The sequence below is a fragment of the Ambystoma mexicanum genome, chromosome 6p (genome assembly GCF_040938575.1).
Source record: "Ambystoma mexicanum isolate Mex_15411 chromosome 6p, UKY_AmexF1_1, whole genome shotgun sequence".
Classification (NCBI taxonomy): Eukaryota; Metazoa; Chordata; class Amphibia; order Caudata; family Ambystomatidae; genus Ambystoma; species Ambystoma mexicanum.
This window is the reverse complement of record NC_090935.1, coordinates 1,327,555,655-1,327,576,372: the sequence shown is the minus strand read 5'-3', so window position 1 is coordinate 1,327,576,372 and position 20,718 is coordinate 1,327,555,655. Positions and strand designations below refer to the sequence as shown.

Below are 20,718 nucleotides of genomic sequence, written 5' to 3'. Positions count from 1 at the left end.
TTTATGACGTCTTTTTTAGTCTGTATAAAGATTACTGTGCAGTGTTTGACTGACAACTATACAGTTTATAGAAGCCGTCAACTTTCACGGCTTCTGTGAAGGTTTTTTTCCTCAGTGTTATCTTATTGAGCCTTAATTTTTGAAAATGTTCAAAGAAATGTCTCACGATAAAGGCCATATCGGTGTTTGCAATATTAAGATAGCAGGGAGCGAATGAAGCTCTTCCAGGTGGATTAAGTGAAGTATCTCAAGGCTGTATTGCTTTGATAACTGAACCTAAAGTGACCTTTCTCAGAGACAATTACAGAGCCGTATGTTTCGTCTTTAATTTCATCTGGGGTTTAATTAGTACAAATAAAACTTCCCTAATCTTCCTCAGTACCTAATTGGCTTCTCTGCACTTATATTTGAAATATGTGACAGTGGGCAGTAATTAGGGTGACCATAACCTTTTCCCCCCTCACACATACTCCAGCCTCCAGCCTTGGAGGTCTGCATGCATGGCTTCGTGTTATTGCTTTACAATCGCTATGCGGTCTCGCGGGTTTTCTCGTGAGCGAAAGGGCTTTGGGTGCTGCCGGTTCCCACTGCTTGGCGGCTCTTCATTCCCATTCCCTGTAACTGCGTATTGATTGTCTCGCCATTGCACACTCAGCCTCCAACAACGTAATATTGAGTGACAGTCTGGCGAGTTCGCCAAGTAATTAGAGCTGAGCATTGGGGGAACAATTAAGAGCCGAGTTATTAAACTTGATTTATCCTATCCTCTGCTGGACTGCCTTCTTGATATCAGGCGATCACACGCGCGCAATCTGCCCTTGTTAGGAAACGAGTGGCTCACTGGCTGCTTATCACTGTTGCATTGCTCCCATGAGCCCACCCCTCCTCCTCCAGGTTTACAGTCACTCGTCTCGAAATATTTGAGCCGGCCCAGTTTATCGAAGGCTTTAATTAGATATATTTGGAGCGCGCTGCCGGGAGAGCCCTAGAAGACTCGCGTGTGTTATTGCAGCACACAGACATCCCGCAGCTTCAGCTTTTGCTTGGCCTCAGTTGGAATTAGTTTCATTGATTTTAAATCTCCCGCTATTTTTTCAGTGATTCGTGGGGACATTGTGACCAGTGACAATTGGTTATCAGTCCAAGATTTGAAAGAGAACGTCTTAAGCATCTTGTTGTCATCAGAAATTGGAGCTCGAATCATGCTGTTGGCGTATTTCATGCTTATTGAAGGAATACGCACATTTATTTTCGGTCCAACGTAACCCTTGAAATAAACCTGTACTTTATGAGAACCTTTGTGTAAAATACTTTTTTTTCGCAAACCTGTACTTTTCGCACGCTTATTTCAAATAGACACTTCTTACTCGCTGGTTACAGTTATCAAAAGCAAGAGGATGGTTTTAACTAACTGTAAATGATAAAACACATGTTCATCTTAAAAAACGGCTAACATGGTGTGTGGCTGAAAACCTGTGAACGTGGGGTGTCTTATTGGAAGGTTGCACTTTTCAGGCCGACTGCGTTTTTTGTGTGTTTCAGTCTCTGGCACAAAGTACCATACTCAGTGTAGAGTTCTGTATCGGGGCAGAGGAGTGACTGTCTTTTATGTTTGCTTTCAGGGCGTACCAACAACAGAGCCTGAGCAAAGTCAAAAAGATGAACAGGTTTGTCAGCTAAGTAGACAACTAAGCCAGCAGAAGGAGAACCAGCTTCGCTTGGAGGAGACCATCAATGAACTGGAGCAGACACTGCGATTGTCAGCAAAGTAAGTGCCCAAGTAGGCCTGCAGGGGATTACTTAGGGGAGAGACATGGCTGTGTCATTTGTATTAGCTTTGAATAATAAACATGGGCACCTTGGAGAATAGGCTTCATGTAAATATCTAAATTTGCTCTTAAGATAAACACTAAAATGGACTCCTGAGGGAAGCCATTACCCCTGCGTCATCACAGTCCTTACTTACTTGAGGCATCCGCTCCCGAGACAGACCAACCATGCCACCTTTTCAGAGACCCAGCTTTACCCTAGTCTCTTCTCTCTTTTTTTCATGTGACCTATAAGAATCACTCCCACCACACCACTTTCTCCCCATTTAAGGGTGTTGATGGCAATAGCGGATTCCATCTCACAATCAGTCCCACCACGTGCACATCCCGGAGTCTTCACCCTATACTATGCTAAATTGGTATTTAAAAAAAGGAAGTGGCGTGGTAGGAATGGTTCCTATAGGCCATTTGGAAAAAATCAATAAACAGAGAGAAGGGACTAGGGAAAACCCGAGTCTCTGCTCTATGTTAGTTGGAAAAGGTAGTATGGGGGGTCTGTCTCAGGAGCTGACACCTGAAGTAAGTGAGGACTGTGACTCGGAAGACTAGGACTCAGTGTAATGAAGATCACTGATAAGTAAACGGCCATTGCAAACATTGACGACGAAGCCATCAGACTCAGAGTGATAGAGGTGTGCATATCCTCACAATTTAGGAAACGTCTGCTAAAGAAACCCCTCCCACTGCAGAAAATAGCCGAACTAGCAAGGGTCTAGGAACGGGTCGATGTACAGGCGGCCCAGATGGAGAACCCAAAGAAAGCGGACACAATTGCCGCCATAGTCAACACCTCACAAAGGCTGGCCCGACAAGTGGGTGCACAGACCCGCCAGGACATCTGGAATACCTCCCGCCGAGCTCAACCCGAAAGACAATGCTACAGATGTGGGTTTGAGTTCCCGTACAAGGGCCAATGCCCCGCTATCAGCAAAATGTGGATGCGGTGCGGCCAGGAGAACCATTTTCAAATAATGTGCCGGGAAAGGGTCCCACCACTGCTAGCATACAGACCACCGTCACAAGTGACTCCCCCCAGGAGATACGACTCGGCAAGAACTCCAAACCTACGACCATACCCAGAGAGAGAAGGCGCAAGGATCGGCTTCAGGAACAGAAACACGGCGGCCTATACGACACACCCCAGATTCATCTGAGTTGTGGAGAACCTACAAGTTGACATGCCAGATCGGGTGTTCTACAACCCGGAGCACCCCTTTCTCATGCAACTGTGCCATGGGCAAGACCGCTGATGAGAACCCTCCATGGATGACCCCTACGAGAACCCGCCAACAGAAGAAGAGTCAACAAGTGCAGAACCATACTACGAATATGACCGGTACAGTAAGGAATATGTCCGGCTCACATGCAATGCCTCCGATAACAGCACAGCCCCAAAAGTGATGCTGCTCCTGGGAGGACACGACACTCCTTTCCTCATTAATACAGGCGCCACCGTAAATGTGATGAATGAGAAGACATATGTGGCCATAGCGGGAATATACCCACTACAACCATCCCGTGCCTGCATCTTCTAGTGGGGAGCGCCCCTACCGCTATGATCCAAAGGCCAATTCTTCTGTGACCTGATTCACAGGGGGCGATGGACACCCGTCACGATTCATGTCATTAACAGTCCTGTAACCGGAAGGTGTCTCCTCAGTTACAAGACGGCCACCGCTCTACAACTCATTGACATTCAGTACAATCAATCAGAGATGATCCAGGGCCTCCCCCCACAAGCCCAAATTATACAAACACTAATGCAAAAAGTACTGGACATAGACGAGTTAAAAATGGCGTTCCCCAATCTGTTCAAGGGTGTCGGCATGCTGAAGGAAACAGTCATTCGACTGAACATTGATCCCACAGTACGGCCTGTCCCACAGCACCCGCAGAGGATAGGGTTCCATCTACAAGCCAAAGTGACTCTAGAGCTACAACTACTGATGGACAACGACATCGTCGAGTGAGTCGAAGGACCCACACCCTGGGTGTCTCCCATGGTAGTGGTCCCAAAGCCTGACGGACGCCTCCGTCTCTGCGTTGACATGAGAATTCCTAATACTGCAATCCAGAGTGAGAGACATCCAGGACGCAACATAGAGGACATGCTGATAAGACTCAACCGGGCCATCCGGTTCTCGAAGCTGGACCTGAATCAAGGCTACCACCAGCTGGTCATCGACCCGCCTCAAGGTCGATAACAACCTTCACGACTCACAAAGGCCTCTTCTCCTACAAGCGCTAAACTTTGCAATATCTTCAGCAGCCGAGATATTCCAGGAAGCAATACAAAGGTTGTTAGCACCAGTCACCAATGCCTTCAACTATAGTGATGATGGGCCTCATTACGGGTCGGGTGGTCCGGAATTAACAGTGGCGGTAAACCCGCCGCCACTGTTAATTCCGGACCGCCCGATCCCGAGTCCTGCAGGCGGGAGGTGATGTTCCCGCCAGGCCTGACCTGGTGGGTTGAACACCGCCCGCCTGCAGGCGGACGTGGAAACACCAGCACCATCATGAGATGGTGCCGGTGTTTCCACTTCCCCATTCCCATTGAGTCCTATGGGACTCAATGGGAATGGGGATTAAAACCATTCCGCCTCCGCGACTCCCGGGACACTGGGGCTGTAATGCCCTGGTAATTCCGGGAGTCACGGAGGCGGAATGGTAATACGAGTCCGGCGGTAACCAGGCGGTTTTACCGCCGCGGTTACCGCCAGACTCGCAATGAGGCCCAATATCTTGGTGTTTGGAGTCACCCAAGACCATCACGATGACGCACTACGACAAGCGTGCACCATTTTTCATGAGGCAGGCCTCACCCTCACTGGCCCAAAATGTACCATTAACAAGCACAGCCTATGCTTCTTTGGACATATCTTTTCAGATCGGGCATCATGGCGGGCCCAGATAAAATCAGCCCCATTGTCGACTTGGACCCCCTGAAGGACGTGTCTGAGCTGCGGTCCTTCCTGGGGATGGCGGGCTAATGCACCTGATACCTACCTCACTGTGCAACACTGACCAGCCCGCACACACTGCTCCTCAAAAAAGACCTTCCCTTCACATGGGACGAACAGTGTCAAGATGCCTTCTGCACGATCAAGAAGGAACTAACAAACAACCGCCAACTCGCATATTTCAACCCAAAGTGGGATACCGAAATAACAGTTGATGCCAGCCCAGTCGGACTAGGTGCCATTTTAGCTCAGACCGACCCGCGCCAGAAGTCAGACACGCGCATTGTAGCATACGCCAGCCGAGCGCTCACCCCTATTGAGCAGACTTACTCCCAAGCCGAACGTGAGAGGCTGGCCGCGGTCTGGGCGTGCGAAAAGTTTCACCATTTCATAATCGGCGGGACCTTTGTCCTCATAACTGACCACCAAGCTCTCCTGTCGTTCTTCGGGAATCCCAAAATCAAGATGCCGCTTTGCATAGAGCGGTGGCGCATTCGCCTCCAGGAGTATGACTATATCATTATCCACAAGCCGTGTGGCGAGGCCAACTCCACAGACTACTTGTCGAGGCACCCGGACAGTGCCCCAGACACCGACATGCAGCTTGAGGCTGAATCATACATTGCATATCTGCCCCTGAATGCCCTACCTCCCGCCATCACATAGGAGCAATTCGCTGAAAAGTGCAGGGCTGACCCCACCATCAGGGTGGCCATCCAACTCACAAACACCAACAGATGGCGCCATGTGTCCACGGAACACTTTGAAATGGGGGAGGTGGACAGGAGAGATCTGCAGAGAATGGCAAGGATACACAGAGAACTGGCCACAACAGAACAAGGGACACTCCTGAGAGAAAACCGGCTGGTGGCCCCTAAGAGCCTCAGGAAAGTACTCGTCATCATTGCACATGAAGGACACAGGGACATAGCCAATACAAAGAAAATCTTACGCAATCAAGTGTGGTTCCCCTATGTGGGCACCATAGTCGAGGACACACTGCGACACTGCATACCATGTCAAGTGACTGCAGCGACTGCACCGCCATGCCCGCTCCAAAGAGTTCTGCTACCCGAAGGGCCCTGGCAAAGGGTGGCAATGGACTTTTACGGTCCCCTGGAGGAAGGGGGTCATCTCCTAGTAGCCATTGATGAATATTCCCGATTTCCCTTGGTGAAGCACCTCCCATCCACAGCATTCCATCAAGTGGCGACAGTAGTGGATGAACTGTTCAGCGAATGGGGTGTCCCAAATGTCAAAATGGACAACGGCCCACTATTCCAAGGACAAGAATTCAGGAAGTTTGCAGCACATCTGGGATTCAGAGGATCACACTACTGTGGCCGCAGGCCAACGGCATGGTGGAGAGGTTCATGGCAACCATAAAGAGGGCACGATAGAGGGCCGCTGCAGACTTGGCATCTATGCCCCAGGCAGTATCCCAGATGCTGATGAGCTATAGGAATACCCCTCATGAGGCAACCGGCAAAACCCAGGCAGAACTCATGATCAAATATAAACCAAGAACCCGACTGCCGCAGCTGGAGGAGTACACTCCGGCCGAAGACACTGAGATCAGGGAAAGGGAGGCCACGAGAAGGAAAAAGGCCAAAGAATGGACGGATCAGAAGCGGAAGGCCAAAGAACACCAGATGCCAGTAGGCAAGGTCGTATTGGTCCAACAGACACAACAGAGGAAAACAGACTCTAGATACAGACCTCAACCCCTCATGGTCACTGAAGTCCGAGGGCCTATGATCACAGCCACGGGAGAAAGCGGAGACATAACGAGGAACGTGTCATTCTTTCGCAAGTTATTCCAAGAAGATCAGGAGGAAGAGATACCCACAACCGAAGACGAAGCTAAGGAGGCTGAACCCCAGCCAGAACCCCTTGAGGACCCTCCGCCAAAGGCGCCTGATGAAGAAGCCGGTCAGCCTACCAGTTAACATGCGTATCTTGCCCTTTTATGCATGTAAATATGGCAAATACGGATCATTTAATTTTGTACTGCGTACCGTGTACGCTTTGATTTATTCATTAAAAAAAAATACTTTCCACCACTAGATGGCACTGTAACATTTCTTTTGTCAGCAGCATAGCCTTCTTATGCATGATGGTGAATTTCCAACTGAAAGACCAAATCTGTGACAGCTAAGCGAGCAACACAATAAAGCATGCACCCTTTTAAAATGTGTTCATACCCATAACGTATGTGTTGGATAAGTTTTACTCTCTTGCAGAGGAGAAAACTCATTTTTATTCTCTTGAAATTGCATTTACGCTCTAATTTGAAAAATCATGCGTAAAATACTCCCACCTCAAAATCTTATCTGGAGCACTGATGCCGGTGACCCACCGGGTCGGCCACAGCGAGCGAAGTGTATGCAAGCCGCCCCGCCTCATTGAACAGATGTAGGCCACAGACTTCCGTGATAAGTAAGGGGGGGTGTTGCGAGCTAATGGTACACGGCCCCCTTAAGGGAAAAAGGAACTGGGGACTGGGGGAGGGACAAGGGGTGAAAAAGGAAGGGGAGGGACCACACGTATAGGGAGTTAGTTATAGTTTGCTGATAAAGAAAGCTGGAAGTGTTAGCAGTGTTTTATTGATTTTGTTACCTGGTTTTATTGATGCAGGCCGGGTGCGCCAGACGCAATATTTGTCGCTCTGAAGCAAATATTGCAAAGTAACTAGAGTAGACTGAGTTACTCAGTCTACCTGACATTGTGCAGCTAAACCTCCATCATGTCTGAAAGTAAACATTGGACCACAGCATATCACTGCATTACTAGTAGAGTAGAGTAGAGAGTATGAATGAAAGTAAGATGTCTATCTAGGTCTATTTACATCTGGAGGTGTGGGGGTGGTCATGCTCGGAGTTGCATGCACCTTGTGTGTTGTCCATGGACCTTGCTTATGTGAACCCACGCACCTTGCATGCTCATGTGGGTCCAAATTCCTTATAAGGACGAAAAGCCTTAGGTCACTGGTATCTATGCATTTCATGGAATCCAGGCACACGATTGCTCAGTTGAAATGCCTGATCTTAGAACAAGTGAAGGTGGGGGTGATATCCATAAGAAACTGCTCCAAAGAGAAATTATATGGATTGACCTATTAGACTGCCTTACCCCTAGGGGTATGAACTGTGAGTTCGACCTTATGTGCTTTTTATGATGCTTTTTACTGAATACTGGACGTATTACTCTGGTGATTTTGACCTTATGTGCTTCTTATGATACTGTTTTCCTAACACTGGACGAATCAGGACTCTGGTGAAAAACAAAAAAATGGCACTATGCATATCTAAATGTTGAATGTCCACAATAAGGCAGATTGTCCAGAATGTGAACGGCAGAGGGACCGGCAGTGAGTTATTCACCTACTGTAAAATGTGATCCTCATGATGTTCTTTACTCTATACTGGACGAACCAGGACTCTGGTGAATAATTGAAAAGATGCACTATGCATTTTTTTATATGTTCAATATCCACAACAAAGCAGATCACCAAGAATGTGAACGGCCATGGGGCCGGTAGCAAGGTATTCGCCTGTAGCAAAATATGATTCATACAGTGACTTGTTTGAATAGCTGAGACTTGCCTCAAAATAACTTGTTTTGAATGGTGTCATTTACACATTGTCTACACATTGTCTACCCTGCGACCCGGTCACTGATAGGCACAAGGCAATTCCTTGGCTGCCTATGTCGGGTCTCATATACATTGCAAGAGGGGGGGCACCCAATAATTTAATTTGAACTATGGTGCCCCCTCTTGCCTCTTAAGCTCACGATATATTCGCCGCCAAATACACAGTGCTCCGCATTCTTTAGATGCCATTTAATGACTAGTACATGTATTCTTAAAGCTTTCACAACCATAGGGCTAACTGCCCATATTGCAACTCGACCTTACAGGCATGATTACAAATGACTATGGGTCTCTCTGATGAGGGACCGCAGAGGTCTACCTGATTCTCACACAGGAGGCTCTGGCGTTACACTTTCCCTACTACTCGCATGCCGCTCCAATGCAGAGTTAATGTTAACATAGTTTATGGAGCCGTCTGATGTCCACACAAAGATGGCCTCCACGGTGCCTACGCGCATGCGTGGCGTCCATGGCGACCATTTCCGTGGAACAGAGGAGAGTGATCCGTCTTGGCGACGGGTGCTCGACTCCGACCTCCTCACGCATACTGCAAGTAAGTGACTTAGTAAACATGGGATTTTGCCGCTCTCACTTGATGGTGGCTGTAACACGCATGCAATTACACTCGACCGCACGGAGCACAGTTTATAACTTCCTCGCTTCTGACACTACTTGTCAGATGCGCTTTAAAACTACAATCTTAGCATTTGACTAAAGGTGATCTAGATTCACCTTTTATTTATTTGTCTACATGAGCATGGTCTAAACGCCTCAGCATACATTCTAGTCTTAACTTGAACACACAGGGGATTGATTTAGTATGTGTCTTGATATCCCGCCCTGACAGAGGTTTCCCTCTCGTTTCAGATACCTGAAAGGGAAGGGGGCTGTTTCCCGCCATCACTCCAGTACTGTCTGGTCTGACTACCATCCACAAGTCCTGTTCTTTTGGACCACGTAGGGTAGTAGTTGCTCAATTCTATCCTGTAATTTGAATTACTCTCTGTTATACTCACAAACTCTAAATTAGCATATTCCTGTTATTCTTAGGACTCACCAAGAAAATGTATTATGAACACAGCATGAAAGCCTAACACACCTTGCCCTGAAGATGGATTAGTTTAATCCGAAACGCGTTGGCACCAACCATTCCTTGGGAGTGTTCTTCCTATGTTAAAAAATTCAAAAGTTATAATCAATGATGGAATTATCATATAACTGTGTATATTCTTGTTGATTTTCTTCTTTTTTGGTTTAACCTAAGCGTGTTTTCAGCTCAATTGTACCACTGTTGTTTTAAAAGCCTTTTTGACAATTGCTATAATTTACATACCGCACTGTGCAACTAATACTGTGTCTTCAAGTGACTTTATTATATAAACAATTGTTTTTTACCTGTTCAACCTGTTTTGAGTCAGTTTGGTTCTTTTCCTTACTACATTCCAGCAGGCAGACAGGAATATTGAAATATTCATAAAAGCTACGATTTTCTGAACACAATGAAAGCATGATTATGCATTATCTGCTATAAGAGTACAATTTTATCTTTTCCAACTATCTGGGATAACAGTCAAGCCCCTATAGTTGTGATATTTGACTTGGGATTTTATCCCGCTGGGAGTGCAGCTTTGGGTTACTGGTCCGCAACATCCAGTGTGTGTTTTGTGCCCCTTTATGTTGGATCCCGAGTGGCCTCGAGATCTTCCCAGCTGCACCTGAAGTCTTTTTCTACTCAACTACGTACATTATCTCTGCAATTTTTTACACCAATTGTCGTCATACATAACCAGTTGAGCCTCCCACCCCACATCTTTGCTCCAAATTCCTTGTGCACACCTTGGTCACAATGCACTATTTTTGGTGGGTGCTTGTAATTCAATTGGGCCTTGAAGAGTCCTTTGCCTGCAGCAGATGGGCTACACCAGACCGCGTTCTGTTGTGATTGAAGAGACGGTTTAATTCCTGTGTCTGAATTGGAGAGCGCATGGGTGGGATTGAGCAGCTTGCATCAGTCCTTCTGTTATGGTCGTCTATTGTGTTTTCCTATCCACTGGAGCTCAGGGACAGGGGGTGCTGGTAGAGCTTGAATATGCCCTGGCATAGTTGGTGAAAAGAAGAGATGGTTTTGTGTTTCATATCCACTGGAGTTTAGGGCCAGGGGGTGCTGGTTGGGATTGAAGCACATATATGTGAGTGCGCCCTGGCAGTTTTGGTGAAGCATGCTCCCAGAAAAATCAACATTTCCATTTCTGTTTCATCCATTTCAAATTAGCTTTCAATTATGTACATACTGTGGCACATTGGCACAAAATATAATTGCCAAGTGCCCCTCCATCGTGTGGCTGGCACAGGCTTTGCATAATCATTCTCAATTTCAGATAAGGTTAAGATGAAGTGGTCAGCAGCACCCAAATAAATGATTCACCTACAATGGTTTGAATCCAGGAAACGTCCTAGCCCTGCCTGCCTTCTAAGCTTTACATGTTTTGTACGCAATCTTTAGGCATGGGCGGTACATTGCCTTGTATGGGCAGATGATGCCCTCAATCTTGAAAAATGGAGATTGCAGTGGTTGGGGATCTCCTCCACAGTTTGAAGACTAACTGGTCTAACCTAAGCAGAGAACGTTAGAAGTACAATGTTGTGCTCATTTGTTTAGTTATGAACACAATTACAGCTAAACATTTTCTCTTTGGGGGTAAGGCTTGAATGCAGAGCACATTAAACATTGAGGTGCCTGGCCTGCTAAATTCATATTTCAGAAGAGACTATTATAGGGATATAATTTCTCTCACGCTACAGTAAAGGCCAAGTCGCTTTTTCTTCTCTGAATGTATATAATTATACATGAGTAGGGGTGACCATTGAGCCCCTCTGCTACTAATGTTATATGTATTATGGGGTTTATGGGCGAGTATGTCCAGCATTGTGATTCGTGCAGGGCAGAAATATTGGGAAAGGTTAATGAAGGTGAACAAAATTGGGCGTACAATTGACGCCTTGAAATTTGTAGAATTCCTGTTGAAAGACTCAAATTCTGGTGACACTCTAAAGTGGAAAGGATAATGAACTCAAAAGGGGGAGGAGAGAAGGTCTTTTTTTTGGACATTTGCCGGCTTTTGTTCTTCTGCTTTTCCTTTCTTCCCCTCCCCTGTCTTCCCCCCTTGGAATCTGCTTTTTATATATGTTAAAGGTTGACATGTAATTAACCAATAAAACATTAAACATATATATTTATATATATCTATATATCTATATATCTATATATATATATATATATATATATATATCTATATATATATATATGTATATATATATATATATATATATTAGTTCAACTGCAAGTGTTCAAGAATTAGAGCATCCTCTGCACATAAAAGGACATTTTCCACATTGAATGAAAATTCCCTTGATACAATATTACACTGGAAAGTCCTATGTGGCGTTTCGTGAGATGTACAAAGCCCATATTTTTAACAAGAATACTAGAAAAAACATGGTACATGTATTTAGGTGTTTATTTAATTAAAATGAATGCAATCAATAACTTTATATTGGGATCAAAACTCCTATAAAAGTGTTATAAACTCATTGTTTTATGTCATATCATGTTATGCGTTTTGTATAGCGCTAGTACGCCTGCAATGGCCTCTTAGCACTGGGTTGGCAGTAATTCACTGGGTATAGATGTTTTCCAGGTAAATATTGAACATGTTTGTTTTAATGCAAGTTTGAAGATTCTAAAATGTTCAATGAGATGTAAAGTATTGCACATGTGTCGGGTGAGACAGCTAAACGCTTGGTCTCTTGGCCTGATTTTCTTGCAGCGAGAGGTGCAAGCCAAAAATTGGGCTAAAGATTTGGGCATACGTGGCAGAGAATAAGGAAGGATTCTTTTTTTACTTTGAGAAAGATGGGTCCTTGTTCTTGTATAGCTCTCTGGAAAATGCAGAAAGACTTAAACTCAACTCTTGTGTAATATGTTCACTCCGTTTCATTTGAAGGATTTGCATTGCTGCAGCATTTTGAAGTCATTCCAACATCTTTAAAGTATGGGCTAGAAGTCCATGATATCCTTGACAACAACAATGCTACCACTTTAGAGGTGTATTCTGCTGATCTAAATATGTAAAACGTGTTTTAGGGTGTGAAAATAGAAAAAGACTGAATGTGTCACCGCCATGATTTCTGTCTTCTTCTATACAGTCCTTCTCCTTCGTACACAGTCCTTCACCTTTGCACAGTCTCTCTGCATCCTCATAGTCCTTCTTCATCGCAGTCCTTCTTTGTCACAGTCCTACTCCTTCACCACAGTCCTTTTCCTTTATCATAGTCCTTCGCTGTCATTACAGTATTTCATCATTATCCTTCTCCTTTTTAAATTTTGTTTTATTTATTTGTGATTGGTCTGTCCAACCTTTACGAAAAAGAACAACAATGCTTAATTACTGTTATGATGTTGCTTGGTGCATTGGTATGAGCTGGCATGGAACACTGAGAGAGCGCTTGGAATGTTTGCCTATGAGTTTCGCTTCAGAGTTCCATTGCTGTCAGTTGAGCCTGGGTGGTGGTACCCGGTGGTCTTTCATAGTTAACAGCTCATGTAACTTACAATAAAGAACTTACAAGTAACCTAATAAGTCTACAGAAGCAGCTATTTAACATTGGCGACAAGAATTTTCAAGAACCTGAGCAAGAAACAGAAGTAAGCTGTGGTGGGGGAGCAGCAGATGAAGGAAAGAGACTACTGCCCCCAGCCATCCTGAAGTAAGTCCCATCACCCAGGGGCCCTTGGCGCAGGGAGTTTGGAAGAGAGGATATGGGGGAAGATAAGAAGAAGTGAAGCCCCAGAGAAGAATAAAACCCCAGTGGTGAGGCCCAAGGCCCATAAGGCTCAAGGAAGTGGGTCAGGAGAATATAGAGTCTGCGACAGCTTTGCAGCCCCAGAAAACCCCAGTTTCATTAGGCAGAGATTGGGGAAGGATGGGAACCCCAATGAAGTGTCAAAGTGGGAAATATAGCAGATTAGTAAAGCATGTCTGCACAAGAAGGGCCCAATATCCAAAGGGGCCAGGTTGAGAGCCTTGGAGGAGCGCTTGCATATGTGCGGGTCAGGAAGCAGTGATCGGCTCTTATTAAAGGCGGAGGGATAATTGTATTGTTTGGTAAAAGCAACGATTCAGAGGTGGCCGTGTGCAGTTTGACTCCAACGTGTTCGTTAGCGTACGGGAGCTCTGTGTTGCATGAGGCATGTTTTGAAACTGGTGACGTAGCGTTCTAGCTCCAGGAGTTGGAAGAGCAAAAGAATGCTGTGATGTGGTCGTTAAAGTGGAATGTGGAAAGACGGGGAGCTACGTACCTTTGAAGTGCACAGCGTTCTCTCAGCAGCATCCGAACGCTACTCGTCTGCGGTTCAGCATGGAGTCTTTCTGTAGCTGGTCCTGTGAGTAAAGGACCCAACTGCGTGGGGTTGCGTATCTCAACGTTAGCGTAGGCATCTGAGGAAGTCAGTGTTTTTTTTCTTAAGCGCGAGCCCATATCGGATGGTGGTTGACACTTGAACTGTTAATTAATCATTCGACGAAGAACAACAGTATCGTTAGCTCGGTGTCTAGCCAAATGGATCCGTCAATAGACTGCAGAATATGGTCATTCAAGTCTATAGGGCCTCATCACGACTTGGGCGGTAACGGTAACGCTATTAGCGCGGGCTGTATTAGCCCTACCGCCGAACTCCCCGGCGCTAATAGCGCCGGAACACGAGTTCGGCGGTAATGTCAATCCCCATTCCCCATTGAGCCCATTCAGGAATGCCCCATTCCCCATTGGGCTCAATGGGGAAATTTCGCGCTAATACCGCCAGCGGATTTCCCGCCGGCGGTAATAGCGCGAATTTTCGGTGGATTTCCCCCCAGCTCAGAGCTGGGGAGAAATCCGCCGAAGTCCTGCTTTGACGGACCCTTAAATCCGGCGGTAATAGCGCTACCGCCGGATTTAAGGGTTACCGCCGAAGTCGTGATGAGGCTCTATGAAGTTAAGGTACGGTGAGGTTGACAAAGTGTCTACGTGGGACAGATCGCACTAGAGTAGAAAGTAACTGGTTCTAAAGTGACTGTCAGAGCACGTGTTATATTAAGAACACGCCCTTGTATCCTTTTTATTGTACTGATTGTCACTACATGGCTTTATCCATGCCGATTAAGAGAAGTTGTGAGTTATATTCTGCAATATCTGTGTGTGTGAGCTAAAGAAGGCTTGTATGTGCTGTATGGTAGAGTGCAGTATGATTGCATTTAAGCATAGATGTAATTTGAAAGAAGCCTAACGTTTTGAGGATTTGCAGTTAGAGATGGACTCTAATGGACCTAATAGAATTCAGTAGTTTTCTAGGGAGAAGTCTGGAAGTGACCTATGTGAGGTAGGATGAGTGAGCTAGATCTAATGTTTTGAGGCATTTCAGGGGAAGTGTATACAGCTTCATGGACTATTACGTCTTTAAGGTGCCACTGTTTTATTTTGTACTACTGAAAAGCTGAGGGTACGAGGTGATGGGTCCATAGTGCGAAGTGTTTGTGGGTGAGTGTCCCGAGTGGTAGTGGGTGAATGCCACAGAGTGAAAGGAGGTAGCCACTCCGAGAGCGTGGGCGAGTGCCACAAAGTATAAGGAGGTAGCGACTCTGGGTGTTGTGGGTGAGTGCCACAAAGTCTTAGGAGGTAGCGACTCCTAGAGTGTGGGTGAGTGCCACAAAGTGAAAAGAGGTAGCGACTCCGAGAGTGTGGGTGAGTGTCACAAAGCATAAGGAGGTTGCGACTCTGGGTGTTGTTGGTGAGTGCCACAAAGTGTTAGGAGTTAGCAACTCCTAGAGTGTGGGTGAGTGCCACAAAGTGTAAGGAGGTAGCTACTCTGAAAGTGTGGATGAGTGCCCCAAAGTGTATGAAGGTAGTGATTCTGAGTGTGTGGGTGAGTGCCACATAAGTAATAGGAGGTAGTGACTCCGAAAGAGTGTGTGTGTGTGTGCCCCAAAGCGTATGGAGGTAGCGACTCTGAGTGTGTGGGTGAGTGCCACAAAGTATAAGGAGGTAGCGACTCCGAAAGTGTGGGTGAGTGCCCCAAAGTGTATGGAGGTAGTGACTCTGAGTGTGTGGGTGAGTGCCACAAAGTATTAGGAGGTAGCGACTCCGAATGTTTGGATGAGTGACACAAAGTGTAAGGAGATAGCGACTTCAATTGTGTGGGTGAGTGCCACTAACTGTAGGGAGGTTGCGCCTCCAAGTGTGTGTGTGTGTGTGGGTGAGTGCCACAAGGTGTAGGGAGGTAGCGCCTCTGAATGTTTGTGGGTGATTGTCACCATGGTGGTCAGTGGTGTCGCCCTAGATGTTTTGAGTTGCATCATCTCTAAAAGATGCAATTACTTTGGCATAGTTCTCCGGAGTGAATATTTCCGTGAAAGTTTACCTTGGCATTCGTGTTGTTTTCTTGGTGGTGTCATGTAAGGAGAGGTATGCATATGTTGAAAGTGTTCAGTTGATCCTCCTTTACAGCGCTTTTCCTTGTTAGGGTTTTCTGTGTTAAGGAGGGGTGTGAGTGTGGTGGACATCTCATGATTGGTTGTCATCGGAAAGGGAAGAGATGTATTATGATGTTGACTGTTTTGGACATCTCATGTGTGGTTTGTCATCAGAAAGGGAGGAGATATGTTATGATGTTGCTTGGTGCATTGGTATGAGCTGGCATGGAACACTGTGAGAGCGCTTGGAATGTTTGCCTATGAGTTTTGCTTCAGAGTTCCATTGCTGTCATTTGAGCCTGGGTGATGGGACCCGGTGGTCTTTCATAGTTAGCAGCTCATGTAACTTACAATAAAGAACTTACAAGTAGCCTAAGAAATCTACAGAAGCAGCTATTTAACAATTACATAGACAACCTATATATAAATAACAAAAATTACATATTGCAATATTTAAAAAAATCCCTTAATAATAACATCATAGTGTTGCTTGTGCAAATAGTAAAGAAGAAAGAAATAAGAAAAGGAAAAAACAGATAAGCTTTTTTTTAAAAACAATTACACCAAACGTGTGTTTATTAATAATTCCCTAACATATACATTTTGAAATGATTCTTTATAAGTTGGGATTTCCCATGATTTTACAAATGCAGCAACCGCTAATGCTTTGGCAGTCGATGTTGGATTCAGCATGCTTTTCCAAATATTCAGTTAAATCGAATGTATTACTTGCACTCACCATTTCGTTAAAGTAGGAATTCCGTTCGAAGTGCAAGGCAGGACAATACATAAACAGATGTTTGATATTCTCTGCAACATTGAGTGTCAGTCATTGCAATGTCGACAGGCAGAATCCGAAGGATTGAGGGCTCCCCTCCTAATTTAGATCTTCTTAGTATGAAATAAATTCCATTGAAGATGGAGTATCATACAACAATATTATCTGTTTGGAAAGATCAAGAGAGGAGGGACTACAAAGCCTCTATGCTTGTGTTTGTGTGACAGATGTTGTAGTGAAACAAAACTATGTAGTGCATCAGTTGTTTCTATCCAGTCTTGATCATATAGGGCAGTTTTAACCTTCCCTGACGTGAGTTTCAAAACTCCCACATCCAATCCCAAGACAGAAAGTGTTAGTTCACAATGGGATTTCAGCTTTGGTAAGAAACCAACCAAGCGTGGCCCAGTATGGCAATGGCAGACCTCACAAGCTTCTGAATATAAGGCACTATAGTCAGATATCAAAATTTTATGGTACAAAAGTAGAATCTGCCACTGAACATGAGCCTTGAGTGAAACAAGTCCTAGTTCGAATCTTATGGCCACTACCGGGACCGCATTGGGAACTCGCAGAACTTATCTCCACATTTTCCCTTCTGTGGTGTCTAACCAGGTTTGAGATTTATTAGGCCCTAGCTCCAGCCCATAAATCAGCTTTGGAATTATCTTCCCTTGTAGAATTGTAAGGTTGCTTTGATAGAATAAGTTCCATATTTTCTATCAATGAAACTCAATTGATTGATTAGATCTTTTGCCTTCCAAATTACTGAGGCCTATATAGATTCAATGCTTGGTCTTGAGGAGAAATGGAAGCCCAAATGTATCAGACGTGAAACAACTTCTAATTCTTTAGACTGAAGCACCCATTTACCAGGATGTAATTTTCTAGCCCTGGAGAGGACCATTATTTTTGTTTTTTTGTGGGTTAATCACTAGGGCATTCTCTTTTGCATAGTTGGTAAATGTTAACAGTAGTCTACGCATCCCAATCTTTGCTTGATCAAATAGTAACAAATTGTCCGCGTAGGCCATCCATGAAGTTTTTAGTGTACCAAATTTCAGAGGGATTAGGGCAGCTGGATTAAGGGTCTCGCCAATGTCAGAAACATACAGATTGAACAGACAGGGACCTAACACACAACCTTGTCTTAAGCTTTGGTAGGTTGTACTTCTATATGAGAGATTACCAGTTTCATTTTATCGAATACAAATTGTTGTGTTGGAGTATAAGCAAATAATTAAATGCAGGAGGCCTTTGGGCACCCCCATTTAGATAATTTTGACCACAACCCTGTGCAATCTACCTTATCAAATTCTGCAGACAAATCTATTGACGTGACGTAAATACTTTTATTTTGAGAGCTCCAGGCTGATTCTTGTAATTCGTGCAGAACAACTCCACTTATGTTAGTGGAGTGACTGCTCCGAAAACTAGTTTGGAAGCAGTCTAATCTGCATGTCTTCTTTGCCCATGTTTCCAGTTGACCTAATAGAACACTTGCAAAGATCTTGCTTTCTACATCTAGTAGAGCAATCAGTCGGTAGTTTAATGGGTCTGACCTCTCGCCTCTCTTGGATATGGGAACAATATGTGACAAACTCCAAGAATCGGGAACCACTACCGTGTCAATAATGCTTGCAAAATGGATGGATAAAATGATTGACCAAACAAGAGGGTCTTTTTGCAAAATATTTATAGAGAGGCCGTTTGGGCCGGGGGCCCCTGAGGATTTGGCTTTCTTAATTAATGTCAAAATCTCCTCTGAATCTGGTTTTCTGATAGACAGACAGTGCCTTGTAACCCATAAAAGTCTGTCATCGCAAAATTGTTACTAGAATACAAAGTCTTGAAATGAGAAACACAGTAAGATTCAGATACAGCATTCCTCCTCATCTATGATAGACGTATCTCGCCAGCTTCGCTACTTCGGAATTTTTTGTTCGGCAGAGGGCGCTGTGCACGAGGACGTGGCTTTGTGGTCCCTCGAAGGCCGCCATGGCCTATCGACATCATCAGTAGTATAAATAGCTTGTGCCGTGCCCGTTGGCTTCCGTTACGTTTTTCCGAACTTCGCTTTGAGACATCGGCGCGCTTTGTGTTTTCTTAGAAAGAAAATGTCCCCTTCATCTACTCATTCGACCCCTAAGTCAGGTTTCAAAAAGTGTCATGACTGTGGGGCAAAAATGTCCATCACAGATCCTCATCGGGTTTGCCTATGGTGTTTGGGCAAAGACCATCGAATCGACAACTGCGGCTCCTGACAGTCTACCAGGGTCATTCTGAGGTTGGAGGTAAGTAACGGTCCTTACCGGCATGGCGTAAATAGCACGTCCGTGCAGTCATTAGTCCGCTAATAGAGGACTATTATGACTTTGCAGGCACGAGCTTTGCGCCATGCCGGTAAGGGCATTACCGCCATGCTGTTAAAGGCTTGAAATATGCCCTTAGCGGCATCATGCATAGCACAGATAGCACTGCCGTCATGAACCAATGCCGCAATAGCGGTGACCGCTAATAGCAGTGACTGTAATTAGCGGTCACCGTTAATAACGGTCACTGTAAATAAGCAGAACTGGAAGAAGCGTCATCGCACAGGAACGGGAAGGAGCATGGCGGCCATCTTTAAAAACACAATCCATTGCCATCCTCACCACACAGGACCTGTGGGACTCTGCTGTTTGTCTGACTAACTTCTCCAAACACACCACAATGCCCAAGGCCCTTAAGAAGGGAGCTACCCGCCAGCACAAGGAGAGATTTAACGAGGATGAGCTGGAGATGCTGGCCGGGACACTGCAGGAGCATGCTGGGATAGTATTTGCAAACAGCATGAAGAGGGAGGCAATTTTGAAAAAAAAGGAAATCTGGGCACTTGTTGCTCAGAAAGTTAGTGCTGTTGGAAACACCCCACACACCACCAAAGACTGCGTAAGCGCTGGTACGACTTGCGACTAAGAGTAAAAAATATACTCTCAGTTAACAGGAGCCAGGCAATGGCAACAGGAGGATGTCCCAGCTCACCCATCAAGCTGACCCCATGGGAGGACATCTGTGCCAGCATGATCGGAATGGAGGGGATAGAAGGTGTTGGCGAGATGGAGTGTGGCGCCACAACGTCGGCCGATGGAGGTGAGTGTCCTAAGAAAACACTGTAATGTCGAGTCTGATGAAAGTCAACCAATATGTCAGTCCAAAGGGTCAAGCCATGGTCCAACACACACACACTCCCAGCAAAGTAGGCGGACGCATCACAGACACATGCAGATGCCTGCTGCAAGGCAATGCCGTACCTGACACATACCACACAAAGATGTAAATGCCATGAGTCACACAGCATGCAGGCCCCAAATAATATGCATGTCAAATAGCATAGCTCTAGGCCAACATGAGTGACCCCGACATATGCCTGCATAAACCACCCATGTATCAAACAACGTGCTCATCCAAACACAAATGCCTATTACCCTCAATTGTGTGGATGATCAATTGTCCCAATTTATGTATGATGCCTATCAAAACATCACTCATGCCGTCCCTCTCTTCGACCCCCACAGGCTCTGACCATGACAGCGATGGGCAGGACGCAACCCCCGCAAAGACCACACCCCGGAAGAAGTCCCGGGATGACTCCAACCGCCCCTCGACCTCAAAGGGACAACCCAGGGGCCGCCGTGCACCACCAGGCAAGACACCCCAGGTTGCCAGTATACCGGTGCGCCAAGGGCCGTAGCAGCCGAAGCACAAACACCCATTGGCCAGCCTGAGGAATCAGGTGACGCATTACACCCTGACGAGTCCAGTCTGACTGGGGAGGTGGCAGCCACAGCACCTCAGGCTGTGGAGGACCGGCAGGATGAGGTATGGGTGCCCGTTGAGGACGATGCATCAGAAGTCCTCCACACGCCCAGTCCACCGGCATCCCCCCAAATATCTTCCCTTGAAACTGACCACGCCACCACCCCGGAGCAGTCTGTGCAGGAGC

At 45.8% G+C, this 20,718-nt stretch overlaps 1 protein-coding gene across 2 annotated transcripts in view; it reads left to right on the top strand.

The window, feature by feature from the left end:
• The window catches only part of LOC138510377 (coiled-coil domain-containing protein 171-like), a 3,784,015-nt gene that overhangs the window by 2,974,619 nt on the left and 788,678 nt on the right, over nucleotides 1–20,718 (top strand). For both annotated transcript variants that reach the window (XM_069625990.1, XM_069625991.1), the window contains one exon: nucleotides 1,623–1,768. In XM_069625990.1, coding sequence (XP_069482091.1) covers nucleotides 1,623–1,768 — 146 coding nt within the window. The remainder of the gene's footprint in view (nucleotides 1–1,622; nucleotides 1,769–20,718) is intronic.